At 32.0% G+C, this 23,374-nt stretch overlaps 1 protein-coding gene across 1 annotated transcript; it reads right to left on the bottom strand.

Moving 5' to 3' along the window:
- Positions 1-14,077: 14,077 nt before the first annotated feature.
- LOC109791088 (protein STRICTOSIDINE SYNTHASE-LIKE 5) lies at positions 14,078-23,374 on the bottom strand. Its single transcript, XM_020350341.3, has 4 exons — positions 22,786-23,374; positions 15,017-15,324; positions 14,656-14,788; positions 14,078-14,452 (listed from the first exon to the last, which is right to left on the bottom strand). The coding sequence occupies exons 1-4, from the start codon at positions 23,200-23,202 to the stop codon at positions 14,198-14,200; spliced, it is 1,113 nt and encodes a 370-aa protein (XP_020205930.3). The 5' UTR covers positions 23,203-23,374; the 3' UTR covers positions 14,078-14,197.

The raw sequence follows: 23,374 nt of genomic DNA, 5'->3' as shown, positions 1-23,374 counted from the left end.
TTATTTGATCGTGTTCTTTGTGATGTCCCATGCAGTGGTGATGGTACCTGTAGACACCCAATTTCGTCCAGAGCCTTACAAACAAGGAAATGGACCTCTGTTATGAAGGGAAGCAGCTCCTGAAGCATGCAAACAACAAGACATGACTTTAGAAGGCCCAAAAGCCCAAATAAGCTAATTTTAGAAGACTGAAACGGGCTGTTCCCAAAATCGGAACGGGCCGTTCCTAATTTGGAACGGGCCGTTCCGAGTTCCTAAAAGGGGCCAAAAACCCTAATTTGGAACAGGCTGTTCCTAAATTAGAACGGGCCGTTCCAAGATTGGAACGACGAACTCTTCAAAATAGGGCTCAAAATTTAACTGGAACGAGCCGTTCCCAAACTGGAATGGGCCGTTCCAAGTTATAAAAAGAGCCTAAAGATACTTGTTTGGAACGCCCGTTCCCGTCTACCAAAGGATGTGTTAATTTTATCTTTGGAACGGGCCGTTCCAATTTCAGAACGGGCCGTTCCAGTTACAAAATTTACACGTAATGGCCATATCCAGAACGGGCCGTTCTGATTTTGGAACGGGCCGTTCTGGACCCTTTCTGAAGTCTATAAATAGACTGCTTGGGCTCATTTCTCAGAACCCCAAAAATTTCGTACAAAGCTCCCTAGAGCTCGAAATTTTTCTCTCTCTCTCCTATTGTATTTCTTGAGTTTTGTGAGGCTTATTGTAGTGTGAAAGGTTGCCACAAAGCACCTAGATTTTCCATATCTGAAGATTTAACAAAACTTGCCACGAGGTATTTTATTTAATCTTCTTTTCTCTCTTTTATTTCTTATTTTTAATATACATTGTTATAATAAGAGCAATCATGTAGACGTTTTAGGATCAACCGTGTAATTTAAATTTCAAGAACGTAAATAGTAATTCATAAAGGGGATCTAATATTTAATTTATTATTTCTTATAACATTAACTTCATCATAGGGTACCTATTGAGGGCACTGTAGGGGTGTTTAATACCTTCCCTACACGTAACCGACTCCCGAACTCAATTCTGGTTATCAAGGCCATTATTGAATTTTTAAAAACCTTTTCTTTTTCCAATGTTTTGAGTAAAACATTGGTGGCGACTCCAAGAACCTATTTTCAAAACCATTAATTAAGGATTAGTCTGGTGTCCGGACATTCCTTAATTGATGAGATCTTTAAAGGGATGTCTGAACCATTAGTCGCGAGATCGGAAATTTTTGGGTTGCGACAGATGGGACTCCGCTGGGGACGTTTTAAGAGGGTCAGGCCCATATAAATGATTAAATGAGCATTATTAAAAAAAAATATTTAATAAAATAATAATAATAATAATTTAAATATTTTTCTCCTTTATTTTGTTTGTTTTATTTGTTTGGTTTTCATATCTGTTTGCCTGTTTAAATTCAGCACTTGTTTGGAATATAAATTGTACACAAACCTTTGCACACAACAGTTTCCCCTACACCCGGGGGCATGAGGGTATTACACATAGGGAGTGGTTGACGTACGACCGACCCAAGTTTGGCCTTGGAGCCTGCGAGCCTTGTCAGAAATCACACTCAAGGTGATAACCGGTTACTCTAGCCTGAAATACTGCGATAGACCTTAGAGTTTGTCAAGTGACGGCGACAGAGATACTGGGTCCCTATAATGGGGGCACCTTGGGGGCCTTAAGACCAGTGAGATTAGAACTGTCCTTTACAATGCACTTTTCTTGCAGGGACCACAGACCAAGGATTTAAACGTGGTTGTTCGCGGGTGTACATTTGTTTGAGCATATGTATGTTGCATTTGTTTGTGCTTATTTATTTCAAATGGATAAGAATTACAAACAATTAGATATTAATAAAAAAATATGATAAAAAATGTAACTCCCTTCTATATACCTAAACTAAGCATCATAGAGGATAGTTTATTTTAAAAAAAAAAAAAAACAAAATCAAATAAATATATAGCAAAAACCATGCATCATTCCCCTTTAGTAAAAAAAATGATAAAATTTAGGCAAAAATCATACATCATGCATCTTTTAGTGTAACATTCATTAGAAAATGGAAGGCACATAGTATGTAAAGATTTTTGAGAAAGGAGAACATTCTAAAGTACAAGAATCGTGTGTCCTTATACTAAGGAGGCCTACTAGACTTTGGACTCTCGTCATCCTTTCAACAGAAGGCAAAGTCTACATCTTCTCAGACTTCTTCCAATTTAGAAAGATTTCATTCTTCAACTCAAATAGGAGATTATTTGAAATTTCGAAAAGGAGGCACGCAAAAAAGGAAATTGAAGCAAAAAAAAAAAAAGAGAAAAAGAATTTGCTTCAAAAGAACATAGTTTGGGAAGCTAAAGAAAACTCTGCTGATGAACAGAAATCATGAACCTAGGGAGTTTTTAAAAAAAAATTGATGATAAGCTCCCTTACACCTCCAATTCGTTATCAAATCACTCCAAACTGCATCTTTCTTCTCTGACTCATCAACCTCATTAATAAAGATGAAAATTTTGGCAATCACCAAAATAGTGGTGAACCCGAAGATCCTATTAACGGTTGCTTCTGATGGGAATAACAAGAAGAGAATCTGAGAAGAAACAAGAACTAATTGCAATTCAACGAACGAGCAAGCATGTCTATAGGGACATCATTCAAGCATTAGCTTCTGTAGCCTGTTACAACATTGTCAAAGTGCACCGAAAGATTTGTACAAAGAATGTTCTCTAAACAAACAAATCAATGAGAATGATATTTGTTGAATTTCTCAATCATCTTTGCATCCTATTTTGCACTTCATATAGATAATATGCCTTCCTTGTAAATAATAAATAAGAATAAAAAGGGAAATCTAATTTGTGCATGTTAATCAAATAATGACATCACTGGGAATCAAGTGCAAACTCGATACATCAAATTGGAAGCACTTAAAAACCAGTAATTGTGCAAGAAGACTGGGGGGCATAACACGCCCAAATTGACGATTCAAACACCGAGAGTTCCCCATGCAAAAATGACAACTGTTGGGATAGGAGGAATGATCAAGAATGAATGAATCCTTGCTTATAGGGAATTACAACAAAACTCAATTGAAGAATAAAGGCATTGCATGACAAAAACTCGCTAGGACGAAAACCCGTAAAAGGCGTCCTAGACAAAAATTAGGACGAAAAAAAAAAGAATCAAAATTCTGATAGGATACGTCCTATGCAAAAGTTAGGGATACATAAAAATAAAAATAAAAAACAATGTCTTCTCGAGTTGAAAACCAAAACGCAGCTTGAGTATTCCCTTTAGAAAGCAAGAATTCATAAAGGTTTCACTCCGAAGTCGAAACAACCACATTCAAGCAAGTGGGAATGCGTTCCTAACGTAGTTCAACCAATCGTCAACCATGCCTCTCTAGGGGGCAACCTCGGTTAATCTCTTTGTGTACGAATCACGAACTCGGGCCATGCTCGGGCCTCCGAGCTTTGCTAAAGGGGCACGTGTAAATTGGAAGTACTATTTTAAATGCCATAACATTCTTTCATTTCTCTTCTCTCTTTAAAATATTCACTCTAGGCCTCATCTATTAACCCTCAATAAACAAGATGTATTTAAGACAAAGATGTTACTTAATAATAGCATGGAAAGGATAATAAAGGAACAATCAGGAATCCAAACATGACTGGGTTTAATAAAATAGGGCGTCCCATACAAACGTTGCAAAAATGAAAGCCTGGTAGAAACCCACTAAGGAGACTACGCAAAATTAGGACAAGATCCGTTAAGGGCTCACAATCAAAAAGGGAAACCTAGGCAAAATTAAGGATCAAAAGAAAAATGTCTGCTAGGAAACACATCCAAAGTAACCTAGGCAAAAGTTAGGACATTAAAGCAGCGACCTGAGTTGAAAATCGAAAGGCGGCTCAGGAGGGATCATTCAATCAGAGCACAAGCCCAAGTCATCACTCCACTTTCCAAAAAGATTAACACACAACTTCCTTGTAGTAAATACGTTTTGTTTAATAACCCTAAACACCAAAGCCTACCTTGCTCAGCCATTCTTCTGAAAAATCCTTTTGAAGAAAAAACACTCATTCTAACAACCCTTCTGAAAAAATACAAACATCCCTCCTTTCTTTTCTCTTGACCCTTATGACATTAAAATGGTACCGAAAATATACACGAAGAATGCACAATGAATACTCACAAAGGAAAGATCAAGACGTCCTTGAACGGAGTTGGGAGACGCTTGGCTACACATCAACTAGATAATCAAGGAGCCACTGAAACTTTGAGTTCAAAAGAACATACTCGGTGATAATCACAAATGGCACGAATAAAAAGGAATCGTCAACTTTAACCTTAACGCGCACAAGTTAATCTCCCGACATAAATTTTTTTTTGCATGTTTAGGACTAAACACATGAGCATAAACTACATCACATGCATATGAGTTAGGGGCATATGGAAGGGCGTTACATAAAAAAAATAAAATAAAAGAATCATTCCTGTCTTGCATTTTCATTGCATCCATGCATCCATGCATTCTACTTGTTATGGGTCAGAAGGAGTCATCAGGACGAAGCACAAGCTAAATAGCAAACCATGATCCAAGCAGTGGCAAACAGCAACCCTAAGTGATTCTATGTGCCCACTAAGCAAAGATATATCAACAGTGGAATAGAATAGAATCGACCAAACAAGCAAGTCTGTAAGCATGAAGAGACCATCGCGCCCTACTCCTCAATTGAATGAAGGATGATTTAAGAGAGTGCCAAAACCAGGAATGACTTCCTAACCAAAGCCAGGAGTGGATTCCAAAGTAATACTCATCAATAAAGATTCAGAAAATAACATCATCATGGAATAGATCCCTCCACCAATGATGATAATAAAAAAGCAAAAACATGAGAAAAAAGGCAAGCTTCGTAAATGTTGAAAAAGCTGAAGCATTTAAAAAGAAATAGAAAAAAAGGCAAGCTTCAAACATGAAAGAGCCAAAGCTAAACAAAAATGAAATTCAGAAAAAAAAAATCTACCAAAAGCAGGCGCCTGGAGAGGCATCACAATACTCAAGTGGCAGGGGCAAGATTGGAATCCCTGTCAGTCATCCACTTCTCTGCCCACCAACACAGCAGAAAATCAAACATCTCCTGCCCATCCACCTGGGGGCAGTCTTTCATCCCACAACACCAACAAGAAGACATCAAGTACAAGCACGGAAGGGGTTGCTAGATCCCTAAAACTAGTACAAGAACAAAGTGGGTTTCCTGACCTTAGTGAAAGGGGTTGCTAGATCCCTAAAACTAGTACAAAAATAAAGTGGGTTACCTGACCTTAGTGAAAGGGTTGCTAGATCCCTAAAACTAGTACAAAAACAAAGTGGGTTAGCTGACCTTAGAGGAAGTCGGCTGAAGCCTTAAAATATCAGTCCAGCTGGGAGAGGTAGAGCTACGAAACTACTTCAACAACAAAGTGGGTTACCTGACCTTAGAGGAGGCCCGCTGAAGCCTTAAAATATCAGTCCAGCTTGGAGAGGCTGAGCTACGAAACTACTTCAACAACAAAGTGGGTTACCTGACCTTAGAGGAGGCCGGCTGAAGCCTTAAATATCAGTCCAGCTTGGAGAGGCTAAGCTACGAAACTACTTCAACAAAAAAGTGGGTTACCTGACCTTAGAGGAGGCTGGCTGAAGCCTTAAAATATCAGTCCATCTTGGAGAGACTGAGCTACGAAACTACTTCAACAACAAAGAGGGTTACCTGATCTTAGAGGAGGCCGGCTGAAGCCTTAAAATATCAGTCCAGCTTGGAGAGGCTGAGCTACGAAACTACTTCAACAACAAAGTGGGTTACCTGACCTTAGAGGAGGCTGGCTGCAGCCTTAAAATATCAATCCAGCTTGGAGAGGCTGAGCTACGAAACTACGTCAATGACAAAGTGGGTTACCTAACCTTAGTGAAAGGGTTGCTAGATCCCAAAAACTAGTACAAAGTGGGTTACTTGACCTTAGTGAAAGGGTTGCTAGATCCCCAAAACTAGTACAAGATTGAAGAGGGTTACCTAACCTCAAACTGAAAGAAGCTACAAATAAAGGAACACATTATCACAAGAGAAACAACGCAAAAGCACCAAAGAGACAAAGAGAAGACCCGGACGAAATGTCTACGTCTTTCCTTGCCTTTGGAAAAGCAACACATTACTATTCCAAAGGACAAGTAAAGAGGGGCAGCTGTAGACACCCAATTTCGTCCGGGGGCATTCAAAAAGGAAATGGACCTCTGTTATGAAGGGAAGGAGCTCCCGAAGTATGCAAATAACAAGACAGGACTTTAGAAGGCCCAAAAGCCCAAATAAGCTAATTTTAGAAGACTGAAACAGGCTGTTCCCAAAATCGGAATGGGTCATTCCTAATTTGGAACAGGTCATTCTGAGTTCCTAAAGGGGCCAAAAACCCTAATTTAGAACGGGTTGTTCCTCAATTGGAATGGGCCGTTCCAAGATTGGAACGGGTCGTTCCAAACTCTTCAAAAGAGGGCTCAAACTTTAACTAGAACGGACCGTTCCCAAACTGGAACGGGCCGTTCCAAGTTATAAAAAGAGCCTAAGGATACTTGTTTGGAACGCCCGTTCCAGTCTACCAAAGGATGTGTTAATTTTATGTCCGAAACGGACCATTCCAATTTTAGAACGGGTTGTTCTAGTTACAAAATTTACACGTAACGGCCATATCCAGAACGGGTCGTTCCGATTTTGGAACGGGCCGTTCTGGACCCTTTCTGAAGTCTATAAATAGACTGCTTGGGCTCATTTCTCAGAACCCCAAAAATTTCGTCCAAAGCTCCCTAGAGCTCGAAATTTTTTTCCTCTCTCTCTCTCTCCTATTGTATTTCTTGATTTTTGTGAGGCTTATTGTAGTGTGAAAGGTTGCCACAAAGCACCTAGATTTTCCATATCTGAAGATTTAACAAAGCTTGCCACGAGGTATTTTATTTAATCTTCTTCTCTCTCTTTTATTTCTTATTTTTAATATACATTGTTATAATAAGAGCAATATTGTAGACGTTTTAGGATCAACCGTGTAATTTAAATTTCAAGCACGTAAATAGTAATTCATAAAGGGGATCTAATATTTAATTTATTATTTCTTATAACATTAACTTCATCATAGGGTACCTATTGAGGGTGTTGTAGGGGTGCTTAATACCTTCCCTACACGTAACCGACCCCCGAACTCAATTCTGGTTATCAAGACCATTATTGAATTTTTAAAAACCTTTTCTTTTTCCAATGTTTTGAGTAAAACATTGGTGGCGACTCCAAGAACCTATTTTCAAAACCATTAATTAAGGATTAGTCTGGTGTCCGGGCATTCCTTAATTGATTAGATCTTTAAAGGGATGTCTAAGCCATTAGTCGCGAGATCGGAAATTTTCGGGTTGCGACAGTACCCTTCGTAAGGCACCTGATATGTGGAGGAAATGGTAGTTTTTATTCCTTTCTCAAGCTCCACTTAAAATTTTTTTCATTCACCAAATTATATTTTAAGACTTATTTTACCCTTTTGCAAGAACACAAGGATAGGACAAGGTCTTCATAACCTACAAGTTTTAATTGCTATAGATTTATTCCCTATAGATTTTATTCCCTGGTATTTGACTTTTGATGGACTTGGAATACTGTTTTTCTGATTGGTTTTTGTTTGGAATGTAACTAGTAGTGAGTGTATACTTTCTAATCATATTTATGCTATTTGATTAGTTGGATGTCCATCAATATATACTCACATTTATGTCGATGGTATAAAATAAGTTTTGAACTTTCCAACCAGGAAATTCTTATGTTTATTTAATTTGAGCATGTATTCTAGTAGAAGTTGTTGGTTCTACATGTGATTCCATTTGTGGTTTCAAATGTGGGAGGGGTTTTGTTTTGTAGCTGCTTGCCTTCAATATTTTTTAAAGGTGTTTGATTTTAGAGATGCAGGTGTATGACAAGGGCACTTGGTTAGTCTCTTAGAAAGATGTTCCTAAGTTTCGTAGAAGTGTAATTCTTCCAAGTATGTTTCCTTCTGGTAAAGGCCATTAGGATCTTGTTGGTAGTAGTTGTAATGTTAAATTTATTTGTTTTTTTTTTTAATAGTTTTTATTGCCTTTATTTGGTATTAGGTGTTCTACTATATCAGATGTTGTAATTGGATTGAACAGAAGGAGCCTCAATTTCGGAAATTAGTCACCAAAAGTCAGAAAAAGAAGAGGCAACCAACTCTAGCCCATCATATTTTATTAACAAAAGATAGAGAAAGAAGTGGTTTTTTGTATTTCATTGTTATCTTAGACAATAGTTCTAAATAATATTTCTCCTTATCTCTTAATGTTGTAATCAATTATTGACATTATTTTTGCTTAATAATTTTTTTATGGTTTTCTACTTATATAAGCATGTATATTATAATTTGTTTGTGTGATTTTTGTTATTATAATTTGGTAGCCAAGTTAATCTTGATGCACAATATTTGTCCATTATATTTATATTTAAAAAATCTGTTTGAAATATTTATATATATGTTCATTACAGGTAATCAAAAAGAATCTAAAAATAAACATTTTATTATTATAAAAAAATGCAATCTACATCGATTTTCTAAAGAAAAGATGTAAATTTATGCGTAAATTTACATTGATTTTTGTGAGAATCGATGTAAATTTATGTATAAATCTACATCGGTTTTCCTGAGAATCGATGTAGATTTAGGCATAATCTACATCGATTCTAAAACCGATGTAAAAGGATATAGATTTTCTAAGTCGCTCTATTCTACATCGGTTTTAGAACTGATGTAAATGACCTCACAGAACCGATGTAGAATATGCATCCTGTAGTAGTGAAAGCAAGGTGTCAGCAAGAACGGTAGGTACGTGACTCTTCAAATGCATGTCCTAGGCAAAGAATGCATCCATAGCAGCATGGTCAGTAACACCAGCATGAAAAGGGAACAAAATCATCCCAAACACTATCAAAGCGAGAGTCTTATTGAAGCTCAACTAATCTTCTCTATTAGTTAAAGAAGACAAGTGCTCCTCTAACATAGCAAGCTTCCAACCTTTGACTATCCCATTGCCTTCTAAGGCAAACAAGTGAGTAGGCAATTTGACTAGGTTGGCTACCTTACCTAAAATGCGATCTCCTTGAAAAACATAGACTCTAGCTGATTTGGGCCATCTAAGCATGAGATTGTACTCCTCTAGGGTAGGAACCAAATCAAGGTGAGGAAACTCAAAATAATGAAGGCTTGGCTTCCAGAAGTGAACCAAGACTCTCAAGAAGGTTGATTCGACAGATATCTTTAGCAAATTAAGAACTCGACCACAACATCTCTCAAAGTCGATGCGAGCCTCTTTAGACATCACGGCGCATATACAATCTATCTTAGGCATAGTGTATTTTAAGACATTCACCTTTTTCAATTGTCCTGGTATATTGGTACTATGTTCTTCCATGATCTAAAAATAATAAAATGAATGATATGTTAATCGTCTAGTCTAAAAAGGCATGCAACTATTTATATTTGTTGGATTTTATCATGTTTTCATCCTTTAATATGATGCATGATAAAGTGTTACTTTATTCATAAAGATTTATTTTTTGGCCATGGTTTTTCTATGATAAATAAAAACTACCTAAATGATGGCATATGATGATGACACTAGGCATACAAGAGGATGAATGATGACTAAAAAAAATTGTGTTTTTTCACATTCCAATTCACTCCACGGAATACAAATATCCACACAACGCATACACACAATAATTCAACATACACCCATGAACAGTCACGTTCTTTCCATAGGTAGATGTCCCTATAGAAAAATGCATATTCTTGAGTAGGTTCTAACTGTTCTGATCGCTCCAAGGCCTCCAAGGTGCCCCCATTATAGGATCCCAGTCCTTCTGACATCGTCAACTGGTAGACGCTGGTCGTTTGTCCAAGTATCAGACCGAGGTAACCAATTATCACCTTGAGTGATAATTTTTGACAATGTCTTGTGGGCAGCAAAGACCTGTCTATGACTGACCGTACGTTATCCACTCCCTAAAGATTACCACTCATGCTTTCGAATATAAGAGGAATTTTTGCGTGTAAGAGTTGTGTTTGTATTTCACAAGGTGCAAAAATGTAACAAACAACAATTTATTAAAGCCAAACTAGACAATAGTTATTTGTAAACAATGAAAGGGGTTTAAATTTTAAATTAAAACTTATTTTCAATAAATTTGTCACTAAATGGGCCTGACCCTCTTAGCTTATCCCTAGTGGAGTCTCCATCTGTTGTGACCAAATACCATAAAGAACATACATGGTGACTTATCATGTTTCTTCTTAGGGAAGGTCCTATGTGAATTGATGGTTAGACCCTAAAAATCTCACCAGCATCGGAATTCCCTATAATTGGACTAAACCTCCACTGGTGGTTTTCGAAAAGGTGTTTCGGGTTCATGGTGTCGCCATCAATATTTTACTCAAAACATCAACAAAAGAAAAGGTTTCAAAAATTCAACTTAGGCCTGCATAGCAGGTGTTGGGTTCGAGGGTCGGTTACGTGTAGGGAATGTGTTAAATATCCTACAACACCTAAAATTAGTACCCTATGACAAATTTATTAACAAAATAATATTTTAATTTACATTTTTACCCCTATTTATTCAAATAAAAGCGACTAAACAATTACATTATGCAAACAATTCTAAACATGTATTCAAAAGCATTAAAGAAAATAATAAATAAGAGTTTATAGAAAAGAAACCTCTGAGGCTACACTTTCATAAGTTTTAAAGTTGAGAACACTTTTTGGCACTCCTCCAACACTTTACAACAATTCCTCTTAAACACTCAAGAAACATTTTGACTAGAAAAAATCCTGAAATGCTTACAAAGGCTAAAGGATTTCTTAACCGAAAATTTTCAAAACACTATTCTAAATTAGTTAGAAATAAGTTAGAGAGAGGGAGAGAAGTGTAGTATTCCCCTTGCCAAGGGGTTACTTATATAACCATCTAGGAGAGAAAATCCTTTGAGAATTGTTAGATGGGGACTTATTCCTTTGAGTTTTTTTTAGATATGGGACAAAATCCACAAAAAACAAATTTTTGAGGTGTTGTACTGGGTCTCTAGAGAACTCGTTAGGCATTGGATCATGCTAGTTTTTTTTATGGTATCTTCTTAACACATGGATATTTAACTTCAACGGTAGGATCTTTGAATTTAGTCTTGTAATGAGAGGTACACGTCTAAAATAAGATCATCATGCATAAGCCATTGACGGTTTTGACCCATTAGAGAATTAATTAACCGTTGGATCGGGCTAAATTTTGGATGATAGCCTTATGAGACATTTTTATTCTATCTCAACGGTCGGATTAAGAAAATATAGTCTATGGTATGAGATGACCTCTTCTTTATTCATCTTGGACATTTATAAAGCTTCCTCAAAGTTTTCTATGGTCACTCCTTTGTAGCTTAAGAGCTTCCAAGTCTTTATATTTTTTTGCCCCAAATAAAAACTGGTGTGTATACAAATCAATCTAATGAGTCTATTGTTAAGTCATCATTATTTGTTATTCTCTACCTCATCTACTTCTACCCCACCATCTACTCCACCTCCTCCAAATAGCTTTGACGGAAGCCCTCAAACACCTTTAACCAACCCTCCTTTCCTCTTCTTCCTCCATTGGCCATGGAAGAAGATCATGATCGCATCATAATTGGCCTATATTGAGCCCTATGTTACACCGTCAAACACCAACTCAGTTTGGAGTGCCAGGTCCGATGCCAAGGATGACAACTCTCTAGGGTGCTTGACTATCCGAATATTCAACCAAGCTTTGATGAGGATGATGATGCAGACTCTAACTCTTTGGAATAGCATCTTGTTGGTGCTAAAAGGGGGAGAGAGTATATTTTGAATATTTGAAATTTAGTTTATATTATTTTGAATTTATGAATTTTAGTTTATTTTTGAAGTCTTGATTACTTTGACTTATTTTTCAATTTATGAATTTACCTACAATTTATACTATTATGTCTTGCATTATTTTACATCTATATTGGTAGTTTGCACAATCTGTATGTATGCCAAAAACTACACAAGTTTCATACATGACTGACACAATAAGATGCTTTCACAACTACTTGAATATACACTAGGACATACATGTTTTCACAAGGAGTTTGCCTACATAATATGTTGCATTTGTCGAAAGTATCGTCTGTATGACTTATCTATATTGAATGCAAGATTTAGGAACATCTATAAATGCAAGTATATTGTATGCAAATAACCATGCGTAGTCTCGTAAGTCTATATATCATGCTAAGTTTGTTTGATTATAGATTTCAAAGACTTACTCTTTACAACAAACTGCTTGCGTTTAAAAAGTACGTCTTAGGTACTAAGGCTTATTATGCTTGAAAAAGCAAATTAATTGTGCTTAAACATAGAATATTTCAAAGCTAAAGAAACTATTTTTCTCAAAAATCATGTGAAAAATCATATTCACATCTAACAGTGACCAAGAGTTTTCTTACAAGATGGTAAAATAAGCTTTATTCAAAAAATGTGTTTGTTACTATCAAAAAGGGGGAGATTATTAAGTCAAAAGATAATTTTAGATCCCTCATGTTTTATAAGTTTTAGTAATAACAAACACTACATTTTTTTGGTAAGAAAATATGTTATAAAAGTCGTTGTTTCAAATTGTGTAAGATGAAGTAACGTCTATAAGACGAAGCTAATCAAGTGAAGTATACAAATCAGTCCTAACGATCATTATTTATTATAATTAACAAGTTTAAATGTTCGAATAAATTCTTTATACCTTAAAAGATCGAAAGTTGTTGTCTTGAAACTCACATTCTATTAAAAGTGTATAAAAGATTGAAGAGTAGTAGAGCAAAGGACAAAGATCCCAAACTTCATGGAAAAAGTCCTGAAAAAGGATTGTGTTCTCGCCTGCATGTTGACTTTGCCTTCCTGCTACTCCCGCTTTGCTACTTTGCTTTGATAAGTAGCTTGATCTATCAAAGGTAAGGATTACTTTTAGGTGAAATGCATTAATTGAAGCATTTTATGCACCAACATATTGATACTTCCTCTATCTAAAGATTAGATGAAACAATTCTATGAATCAGACTCAAGAAGTTACAACAATCATCTTTTTCAGAACTACAATATAAGATTCTAGAACTCAAGAGAAAAGAACAAATATTTATGATTGTATGTGAGGTAACTATTCCAAAGATCAAGAAGTTCATTTTCAAGAACAAAGATTTCAAGTTGTATTCTTCTAAATTCGAGAACAAGGGGTAAAACTATTTTTTTGTGCATTTAAAGTTTTTTTAAACACCAATTCAACCCTCTTTTAATAGTTAAAACATCACATTTGACACTTATTTTATGATGGGTGTTGATACCCGACATAGAAAAGTCACTTTCCATGTACGGTACGTGTTTGATCGAAATAGAAAGTTTGGACTTTCTATGCATGTCTCATGGATCTATGTTGGTTCTAGAACTGACATAGAAATTCCAAAATAAATTACATAAAAAAATTTTCCCTACAATACCATCATATCTATATGTACATATAATAAAAATGATATCCTTATTTTTAGACTATTTTACTCTTGTAACCTCTATATCACTCTTTCTCTCCTTCAACCTTTTCATTTAATTTATATTCTTTTTCTTTTTTCTATTTCTTTGTAATTTTCCTTATCAAACCTCTCAATCTCTATTTAACTATTTGCTTCATTTTTTCTTTTCTTTTTTATTTATATTTTTTTAAATTTAGAGACACACATATATAATGTCTCTTTTTCCCCTACTCTAAATATAAAAGGAGAGCAACTTGGATAAATGTAAGATAATGTGTTTTTACCAATTGTGGATAACGTGTGATATATAGGTTCAAGAGATAGAAAAAAGAGTATTAATTATATTTACATGGAAATAGTGAAATTTAATTTCAAGTTTTTATATTCTTATATATAATATAAAGTATATAAATAAGTAAAGATGCATTTACCAACTCCCTAAAATTTTACAAGGAGCATAAATGGAATTTAATTAAATACAGAAATAAAATAGTAGGGAAACTTTGGTGAGGTAATTTGGTCATTCATTGATAAAGACGGGTACATATTACTTCAAATCAAGACGTATTAAGTAGGGATACATAAGGGAACCACAATATATATAATTTTCAATTTTGATCCCACTCGAGATTAATGATAATTCAGTATCATAATAGTGTGCAGTTGGTTTTCCTTCCAAATTCACAACAAGGACTCCTCCATTATCCTCCACATGTAGTCTTCCTACATACTTTGTAACCATTGCTGCAACTTTTCGAATAAAAGGGTATCTACGTAATAAATCCCATTGAGGAGTTAAGGACTGCCAATAATGCACCCAAAAAAAATATCATTAGATAAGACAAAGATTTGATTTATATTTTTGTTAATTTACTTTTTAAGAATTGTTTAGTTCTATATCAATCTTAATTCATAAAACATATTAATATCACTTTAATTTGAGTTTTCATATGGAACTACTTGATAATGTTAAGGTAAATAACGAGGTTAAGGACTATGTCATACCGTGGCCATTGCAATATAATATTGCCCTTGTCCAACATAATGAATATTATCTGGCATGCCAGGTAGGTCACGACAAAATTCTCCTATTCTTCCTTTTTTAGGACCCTTTATGTAATATTTTCTGCATCTTTTCCTACGACCAACAAAATTAGAAATGAGAACTTATGTGCATGAAATGCATAACCTTCTTGGACTTTAGGTCAAATTCACATAAAGCACGTGTTATTTTGGTGAATGTAGGTAGGGGGCAAAAGCTAGCATGCACATGCTGAATTGCTAACCTAATTTGTGTGCCTTATATAATTGAGTATAGATGTATAAAACAACCTTTGATGGTGCTTTAAACTAGCAAGTAACTTACTTGATAGTTTCACAGTATATCACGAAATGCTGATCCGATGAGACTACAACTCCATTAGGAAAGTACAGGTTGCGAGCAAGCACAGTTACGTTTTTTGTTTCTGGGTTATAGTTCATGAATCTACCATGAGGCCTACCTTCAATGATGTCATTGTAGTAATCTTCCAAAGAGTATTTGTATGTAGCATCTGTGAAATAAATTGTACCATCTTCTGCTACATCAACACCATCTGTTAAGTTGAATTTCAATCCCTCAACCTCATCCGCTAGAACCTCAACCTTCTTTTTTCTTGTCACTCTCAACAACCCCTGTATCAATGTTGTACCCAATAATCAAATAAATACAAATTAAATAAGATAATAATGACTTTGAATTCCAATGGATCAAATTAAAATAAAATAAAAACAAGAAAAAAAAAACTAAACAATGTATTTGTAAATTAACTATTGCTAGGACATAGAATCCCTCATGTATTAAAATAAACTTTATGTTAATACAATTGTTTCTAACAAATTACAAACACTTATGTTGAACAACTCGGATCTTATATCTTCTCTTTAATTTCTTATCCTTGAGGAGAAAAGACATTTTGGCCCCTAATGTCAAGAATAGTTTAATTGATGTAATCCTACTCTCAAATTGATAATGTTCACAACATGGTGAGTCTAACTCTTCTAATTAATGTAAAAAAAAAAAAAAAATTCCATATAGAATACTTGAATATGAGACGTTCTTTAGAGAGAATAAGGTATATATCACTTAAATCAGTCACACATTTAGTTGTTGAATATGATGTCGTTGATTTACATAAATTTGACTTATTAATTGTTTCACTTTAGACATGGAAACATGTTTCAAAATTGATGGACGTTGGATCTAACAGGACGAAATAGTTGGTCTCCACAACATAGCGAAGCACATTTTGAATTCCTGTAAAAAGTGGTACTCACATTTAGAATCCAATAATACCATTAAAGAGAATTACTTGTTACAAACCAAAATCTACCTTCATAATGGTAGCTTTAATTTCAATAAGACATAATCAACGATATAAAGAGTTTAATTTTTGTATGTTAGAAGTGTAAAAAAACTTACATAGTCAAACAAATAAAAATTATGATAGGTATGATTATTAAAATAATTAATTATAAAAATTAACAAACTTATTATACATGTGAACAAATGGATTAGTTACTAGTAGTGATAATAATGATAGTTACCACAAATGGTGGTGGTGATTGTGATGATTATAATAATCGTGAAAAGAGTGATAATTATTCATAATAATTAATATGATGATTATATGTTATGATAATGATAGTGTTTATAACTTGTTGATATTTCTAAAAAAAAAATTTAAAAATATTTGGCTATTCAAAACAAAAAAAAAACTAATTATCTGTTTTTGCTTAAAAAAATGAGTTAAAAGTATTTTTAAACTGAGTTAAATATTAATTCAATTATACTTGAACTTAACAAAAATTTATACTATTTTGAAATGTGTATTTGAAAATCAAAAAGTAAAAACCTACCACCACTATAAACAATTCCTACAATCTTAGGTTTGAAAACTTGTTTGAAATGTTGATATCCAAATATTCTCGGTCATTTTCCAACGAAGTTAATTCTTAAAACAATGCAGCGTATACAACTAATAAAATAATTATAAAACTAAGTTCTATAATTTAGAGAAATAAATGTTGATAGAATTGAGATCAAATGGTTCGAAGCCTTGAAAAGCTAATTGTGGTTAATATGAAGACCTATAAATGTGTTTTTGCAATTTGATTCTTTAAAAACTCTCCCATTTTTTCTCTACCTACAAAACATAAAAATGGCCAGTATAAAACTAAAAAAAAAAAATCAATTTACTACTGATTTTATAAATATTATGGCCCTATACTAATAGTATGATGTATTGCACTAAATAATTTTTGCTAGTATATATATTTTATTTTATCATTGTATATTATATATTATTGGTGTAATCATTTTATTTATAATTTACGCTCATAATAGCTCCACTTATAATTTCATTGTCAATCTTAAGTCTTGCTAAAAGATGAAAGTTGTGTTAGGTCTTTGATGGTTAACATAATTTTTTCAAAACCCTAAACATGGATCAGTTATAATGGATTATGTATGTTAATGTTAGGTCATTATCCAAAATTAATATGTTGTATATAGGTCAACTATAACATGAAATTAGTGGTAGCATAGAAGATTATATTATCGATATTGTTTATGCTTATTGGCCACAAGTAGGATAAAAGCACTTTTTCAAAGAAAAGTTTTGAGAAGATTTGAAAAGGTTGTTCAATTCAAGGCTTTAATTTCAATAAGAGGAAATGATTCCCCCCGTGACAAAATGTACGGACATGTCAGTAACTACCTTTAAACTACATTTGCCCCCACTATCCTTCTTTTTATTTAGTTTTTATTGTTTTTCTTCTATTTCACTATAAATTTTACCCTTCAAATTTCTCTTTTTAAGCAATCACCCACTCCATTATTTTTATCCTTTTTTATAATAAAAAAGTTTAGGTTAGCACAAGTTTATTCAAGATTAGAATCAATTATTAATTTCTTTGAAAATTTTTAATGAAATATAATTTGTCTAACTGGTACTCAATATAAGTTCACATGATATAAAAATATGAGAAATTCATATTAAATTTCAAGTTTAATTAGAATGAGTAAAGAAATTTAATTAGTTACTCATTCTTGTTACTTGTGGAAAAAGACTTTTAAAATTGGTTATTTTTAATTTTTAAAACGGTTCCGTAACCGATTTTGAAAGAGTCGATTTTAAAAGTTAGACTTTTAAAATCGGTTAAACAACCAATTTTAAAAATTCACTTTTAAGATCGGTTATTTTATAACAGATCTTAAAAGTCCGGCTGTGGAAAAAAAATAAACTGGAATAGGCCGTTCCAAAACTGAAACGGGCCGTTCCAGTCTGATCAAAATGCCTAAAGTTAACTTTTAGAACGACCCGTTCTCTAGGGAGAACGGCTTGTTCTCCTTTGAGAACGGCCCGTTCTCAATGGAGAACGACCCGTACTCCTTGGAGAACGTCCCGTACTCCTTGGAGAAAGCCCCGTACTCCTTGGAGAACGGCCCGTACTCCTTGGAGAACGGCCCGTTCTCCTGGTAGAACGGTCCGTTCTCCTTGCAGAACGGGCCGTTCCAGGTTCGATATTTACCCACACTGAACCTACAACGAAAATAGACACGAGAAAAGAATGAAAAAATGAAAAGAGACACAAAAAGAACATGAGAAGACGAAAATGAAAACGAAATTTACCTTATTGGAAACTTATGAGAGCGTCAGAAATTAAAAAAAGGAATGGAAGGAAAAATTGAAGAGAATGAGAATGGAGGGGAATATAAAAGATTTATGACGATACTTTTAAAATCGGTTATTGAAGAACTGATTTTGCATACTACATACAAAATCGGTTTTGAAATAACTGATTTTGAAAGTAGCACTTTTAAAATCGGTTCTTAAATAATCGATTTTAAAAGTAGCACTTTTAAAATCGGTCATAAAATAACCGATCTTAAAAGTACTTTTAAGATCAGTTATTTTATAACTGATCTTAAAAGTGTCACTTTTAAGATCGGTTATTTTATAATCGATCTTAAAAGTGTCACTTTTAAGATCCGTTCTTTTATAACCGATCTTAAAAGTGTTCATATTATTTACAAAATTGTCACCGCGTCACTTTTAAGATCGGTTACCTTGTAACCGATCTTAAAACTCTGATTTTAAATCCAATTTTTGCAGTGTGTAGAGTCATTTTTTTTTAAACACATAGATAGGTAATGTCTATTTTTCACTAGTATAAAATATAAAAAAAATACTAATAAGACACTATTTAACATAACTCTTAAATACACTTACTTTTATTGGTTAGAACTTATTGAAAATCACATAATCAGGGGAGAGGGAGAGAGACATTAAATATGGTATGAAACCCACCAAATTTTATAATTTTTAATAAATTTTAACTAATTAGAAATAATATATTTAAAAGAGTGTATTATTAGCATTTCTTTAAAATAAATGAAACATCCCCTTTCAGTATACCCATTTCTTTAAACTATTTTATTTCTATAATTATCTTTAAACCACTCTTTTTCTCCCACTATCTTTTTATATAATTTTCATTCTCTCTTCTCGACTTCGTAATAAATTTCATTTTCAAACTTCTCATTCACTCCATTATCTCTTTATATATATATATATATTAAAAAAAAGATAGAGACTTCTATTTTACATACTTATTACTTCTTTGGTTCTTTTTTATCTGTTAGATTTTTATTAAGGTTTTAATTATATTTGTTTATCATTTTCAAATTTTAAGATAATATTAATTTGAGAAGGGATCTGTTTACTTGAAAAGTAAGTTTACCTAGACTTATTTTGTTCAATAACTCATGTTCTACATCAAATTTCAACGATCTAACTATTGCATTTAAAGTTCTTACACTACAAAAAAAATGCAAATTTCTGACAGATATAAATTCGTCGGAAAATATAAATTTTCTGACAGAAAATTTTCGATGAATATTTTCATCAAAAAATTTTGACAGAATTTTTTGACAAATTTTTGTTTCCGTCGGAAAATTTAAGACCATAGCACATTTCCCAATGTCCCTTGTTTGAACTTTTCAGGAATCCGATGATCGCTTTTTTTAAAATTTATAAATATTATTTTTAATATTATAAAATGAATAACTTTTAATTTTATTTTTAAAAAATATTTTCTTTAATTTTATCTTTTTAAAATGACTTAAATATCTCTTTAATCCTTATAAAATTAATAAGTTTTGATTTTTATTTCTGTAAAAAAAATTGTTTTTCGTTTTCTAAAATTGGAATTTTTATTTTTAATTCTTATTTTTTATGTAATCATTTTTAACTACTTTTTATTTTTTTTAAAACAAAGATAAATAATTATCATAGGTGTCACCTACAACAATTATGTACTATTATCATATTAATATTTAACACCTCTAAATTTTTTTCAATTTTTTTAAAATAAATATTATTTATCTACCTTAAAATAATCAAACTAGTGAATTTATATTTAGAGGGATGAAAATCAAAGAAAAATATTTTACTCATTTTACAAATACGAAACAATCTTTATAAATCTTACAAGGATGAAAAATAAAGAAAAAAATTTACAAAGACCAAAATCAAAATCACCTATCTTATAGGCACTAAAATATATTTAAACCTTCTAAAATTAATATCTTCAATCTTAACAATTATTTTAAATAAATAATATTTATTTTTAAAGATTTATAAAATACTTAGAGATGTTAGTATATTGTCTTTAAAATTATAGTAAGCAAGTTCAAGTGTGAATATTTTCATATTTATGTGTTTCATGAGTTTTCTATTAAATAATTAGTACATATATTTAGTGACGGATCCAGAACTTTTACCAAGTATTACATTGTTCAATAACTTTATATTAAATGTGAATTTTGTAAATTCAACCGTTAAATTGAAAGTTCATATCACTTTATACGTATATATCAAATTTTGTTAAAATTGAACAATAACTGGAAGGTAATCAAAGTGATCATATTTTAGTGTATTTTGAAATGAATATATTACATCAATGTTGTTTTATAAAAATGAAGTATCAAATCATCTTGTATTAATATAAAATTTTGTATATATAATCTAAGAGATATGGCTTTCAATCTAATGGTTGGATTTACAAAATTCACATTTAATATAAAGTTATTGAGCGGTGTAATACTTAGTAAAAGTCACATTTAATATATATATATATATATATATATATATATATATATATATATTAAATGTGACTTTTACTAAGTATTACACCGCTCAATAACTTTATATTAAATGGGAATTTGTAAATTCAACCGTTAAATTAAAAAATCTTTACTCTTAAATCATATATACAAAATATTATATTAATCGAAGATGATTTCTTATAAAACAAAATTAAATCTGTCGGAAAATTTATATTTTCGATGAAAAAAAATTTCGTAGGAAAAACTATATTATTGATGAAATATTTCCGACAAATTTATATTTGTCGAAAATGTAAGAACTGATTTTAAATTTGATATGAAAATATTATGATATAATTAGATAAGATTTTAAGTAAGTATTTTATTAATGGTTGATAATTAGAAAATAAAACAAGAATAAATATATTATTTGAATTTTATATGTTTCATTTAAGATAACTTACAAAATAACTCTTGGTAAAGTTATTCTGCTCAATAACTCATGGTGTGTATTGAATTTCATCGATCCAATTAATTGTTAAATTAAAATTTATTAAATTTTACTAATAATTAATATAAAATAATTAATTAGCTTTGGAATAAATTATTTGTTAATTAACAATATAATTGAAACATTAATTATTTTAAATTATTTAACAAAAATCTTATTGACAATTTACTATATGATCTTAATATTTTGTATAACTAATATTTGGTTTTAAATTTGATATGAGAATATTATGATATAATTAGATAAGATTTTAAGTTAGTAGTTTATTAATGATTGATAATTAGAAAATATAACAAGGATAAATACATTTTTTGAATTTTATGTTTGATTTAAGGTAAATAAATATATTAAATTAATTAATAATTTATTTAAAATGTTAAAATTTAATTTATAAGTATGTAATAAATAAATATTTATAATTTTATAAATTATATTATCATTATAAATTATAAAATTAAATAATTTAAATTATAATTTTAAATAAAAATAAGTAGATTGTTAATTATAAAAGTAAGTACATATAAATAAAGAATAATTAAATATATTATTATTATTATTATTATTATTATTATTATTATTCGTAATATAAAATTATTATATATTATTATTATAGTACAAGTATGAGATTGTATATTTGAGGATGACTTAAATGAATTAATTTGTAGAAGTTATACTGACAACATACATATACATTTCGGTAGCGTACTCATCAGAACTTCATAGTTAAGCGTGCTTGACCTGGAGTAATATAGAGATGGATGACCTTCTGAGAAGTTTCCCAGAAATTGCTTAAGTAAGGATAAAACACAGAATCCTTGAGCTGTTACATTAATAAATTTACAAAATCCGTTAAAAATTTACTTGTTCCCGTCGAAAATTAACATTTTTCTTGTAGTGTTAATGCATAGATCAAGTCTACAAATTTTTAGAAAATTTGAAAATTATTTTATACTTCATTTCATTAATTCAAATTGACGGTTAATCATAAAATTATTTTATACATTAATTTGAATTAATGAAACGAAATATCAAATGATCTTCAAATTTTCTAAATATTTGCAGATTTAGTCTATACATTAAGAACTTTAAATTCAACGGTTGCATCATTAAAATTTGATATAAAACATGAGTTATTGAACGTAGTAAGTTTAAGTAGACTTACTCCTGGAATAAACAGATCTCTCATCTTTTAATGTTCATATTATCAATTATACCCTTATATCTCATCTAATTTTTAACTAATTTACATATCACAATTAATATACATTTATTATAAAAAAAATGGTATAATAAGAAATATTAAAATTATTTTATAAAAAAGAAAACCTATGTTTCTTGATTATAAACCAACATTAAACGACGAATACTATAAAGTATGGGAGGTAGCATAATTTAAATTCCATGAGTTGTATATACCAACAATAATTATGCATTAATTACTAATGTTGTAATGTTGTGGCTAGAAGGGACCTACCTTAACTGCGTCCGCAACCATGAGTTCACCACTTTTCTCAAGAGCAAGTCCAAGGGGTCTTCCACCTGTGTTGACCCAATTTTCGACCACCGTGTCAGCCACCGAGTCAGCCACCGTGACTCGCTTAATCCACCCATCCTCACAACCCGTGTAGATGACTCGTCTCCTTTTATCGTAAGCCAAGTCTTCGGGTCCCACAACCTCTCCCTGTGCCACAATTTCGGATTTAACGGGCCATCTCAACTGGGCCGCCTTCAATGGGCCCAGCCCATAGAGAAATGCAACCGTTGCTATCATGAAAGTGATGGCAAACAACGATGTTAAAAGCCATGTTCGCGGTCTCGTTCTTCTCTTCGTGGGGCTCTCAGAGATAGAGTGAAGTGATGAAGAGAGAGAATTTGAGCTCGCATGAGACATTCTTTAAAAATGATAATCATACGTTACTCTACTAGCTACAAGAAAGCATGACTATGCAACAATTTTAATTTAATCCGTAAATCAATATCACGATCTATGCATGATTTTAAATTGTACTATGCAAAGTAATAATTTAATAGGCATACGCTTTTATTATTTAATTTTTTTTTAT

This window comes from Cajanus cajan, chromosome 5 (assembly GCF_000230855.2).
Source record: "Cajanus cajan strain Asha chromosome 5, NIPB_CcT2T_4, whole genome shotgun sequence".
NCBI classification, from domain to species: domain Eukaryota; kingdom Viridiplantae; phylum Streptophyta; class Magnoliopsida; order Fabales; family Fabaceae; genus Cajanus; species Cajanus cajan.
The sequence above is the reverse complement of the archived record's forward strand: the minus strand, read 5'-3'. Positions and strand labels throughout refer to the sequence as shown.

Coding starts and splice junctions, on each gene's coding strand:
- LOC109791088 (XM_020350341.3), bottom strand. CDS start 23,202: ATGTCTCATGCGAGCTCAAATTCTCTCTCTTCATCACTTCACTCTATC. Junction 15,325..22,785: donor TGGTTGCGGACGCAGTTAAG/GTAGGTCCCTTC, acceptor ACATTGATACAG/GGGTTGTTGAGAGTGACAAG. Junction 14,789..15,016: donor ATATACTGTGAAACTATCAA/GTAAGTTACTTG, acceptor TGTTGGTCGTAG/GAAAAGATGCAGAAAATATT.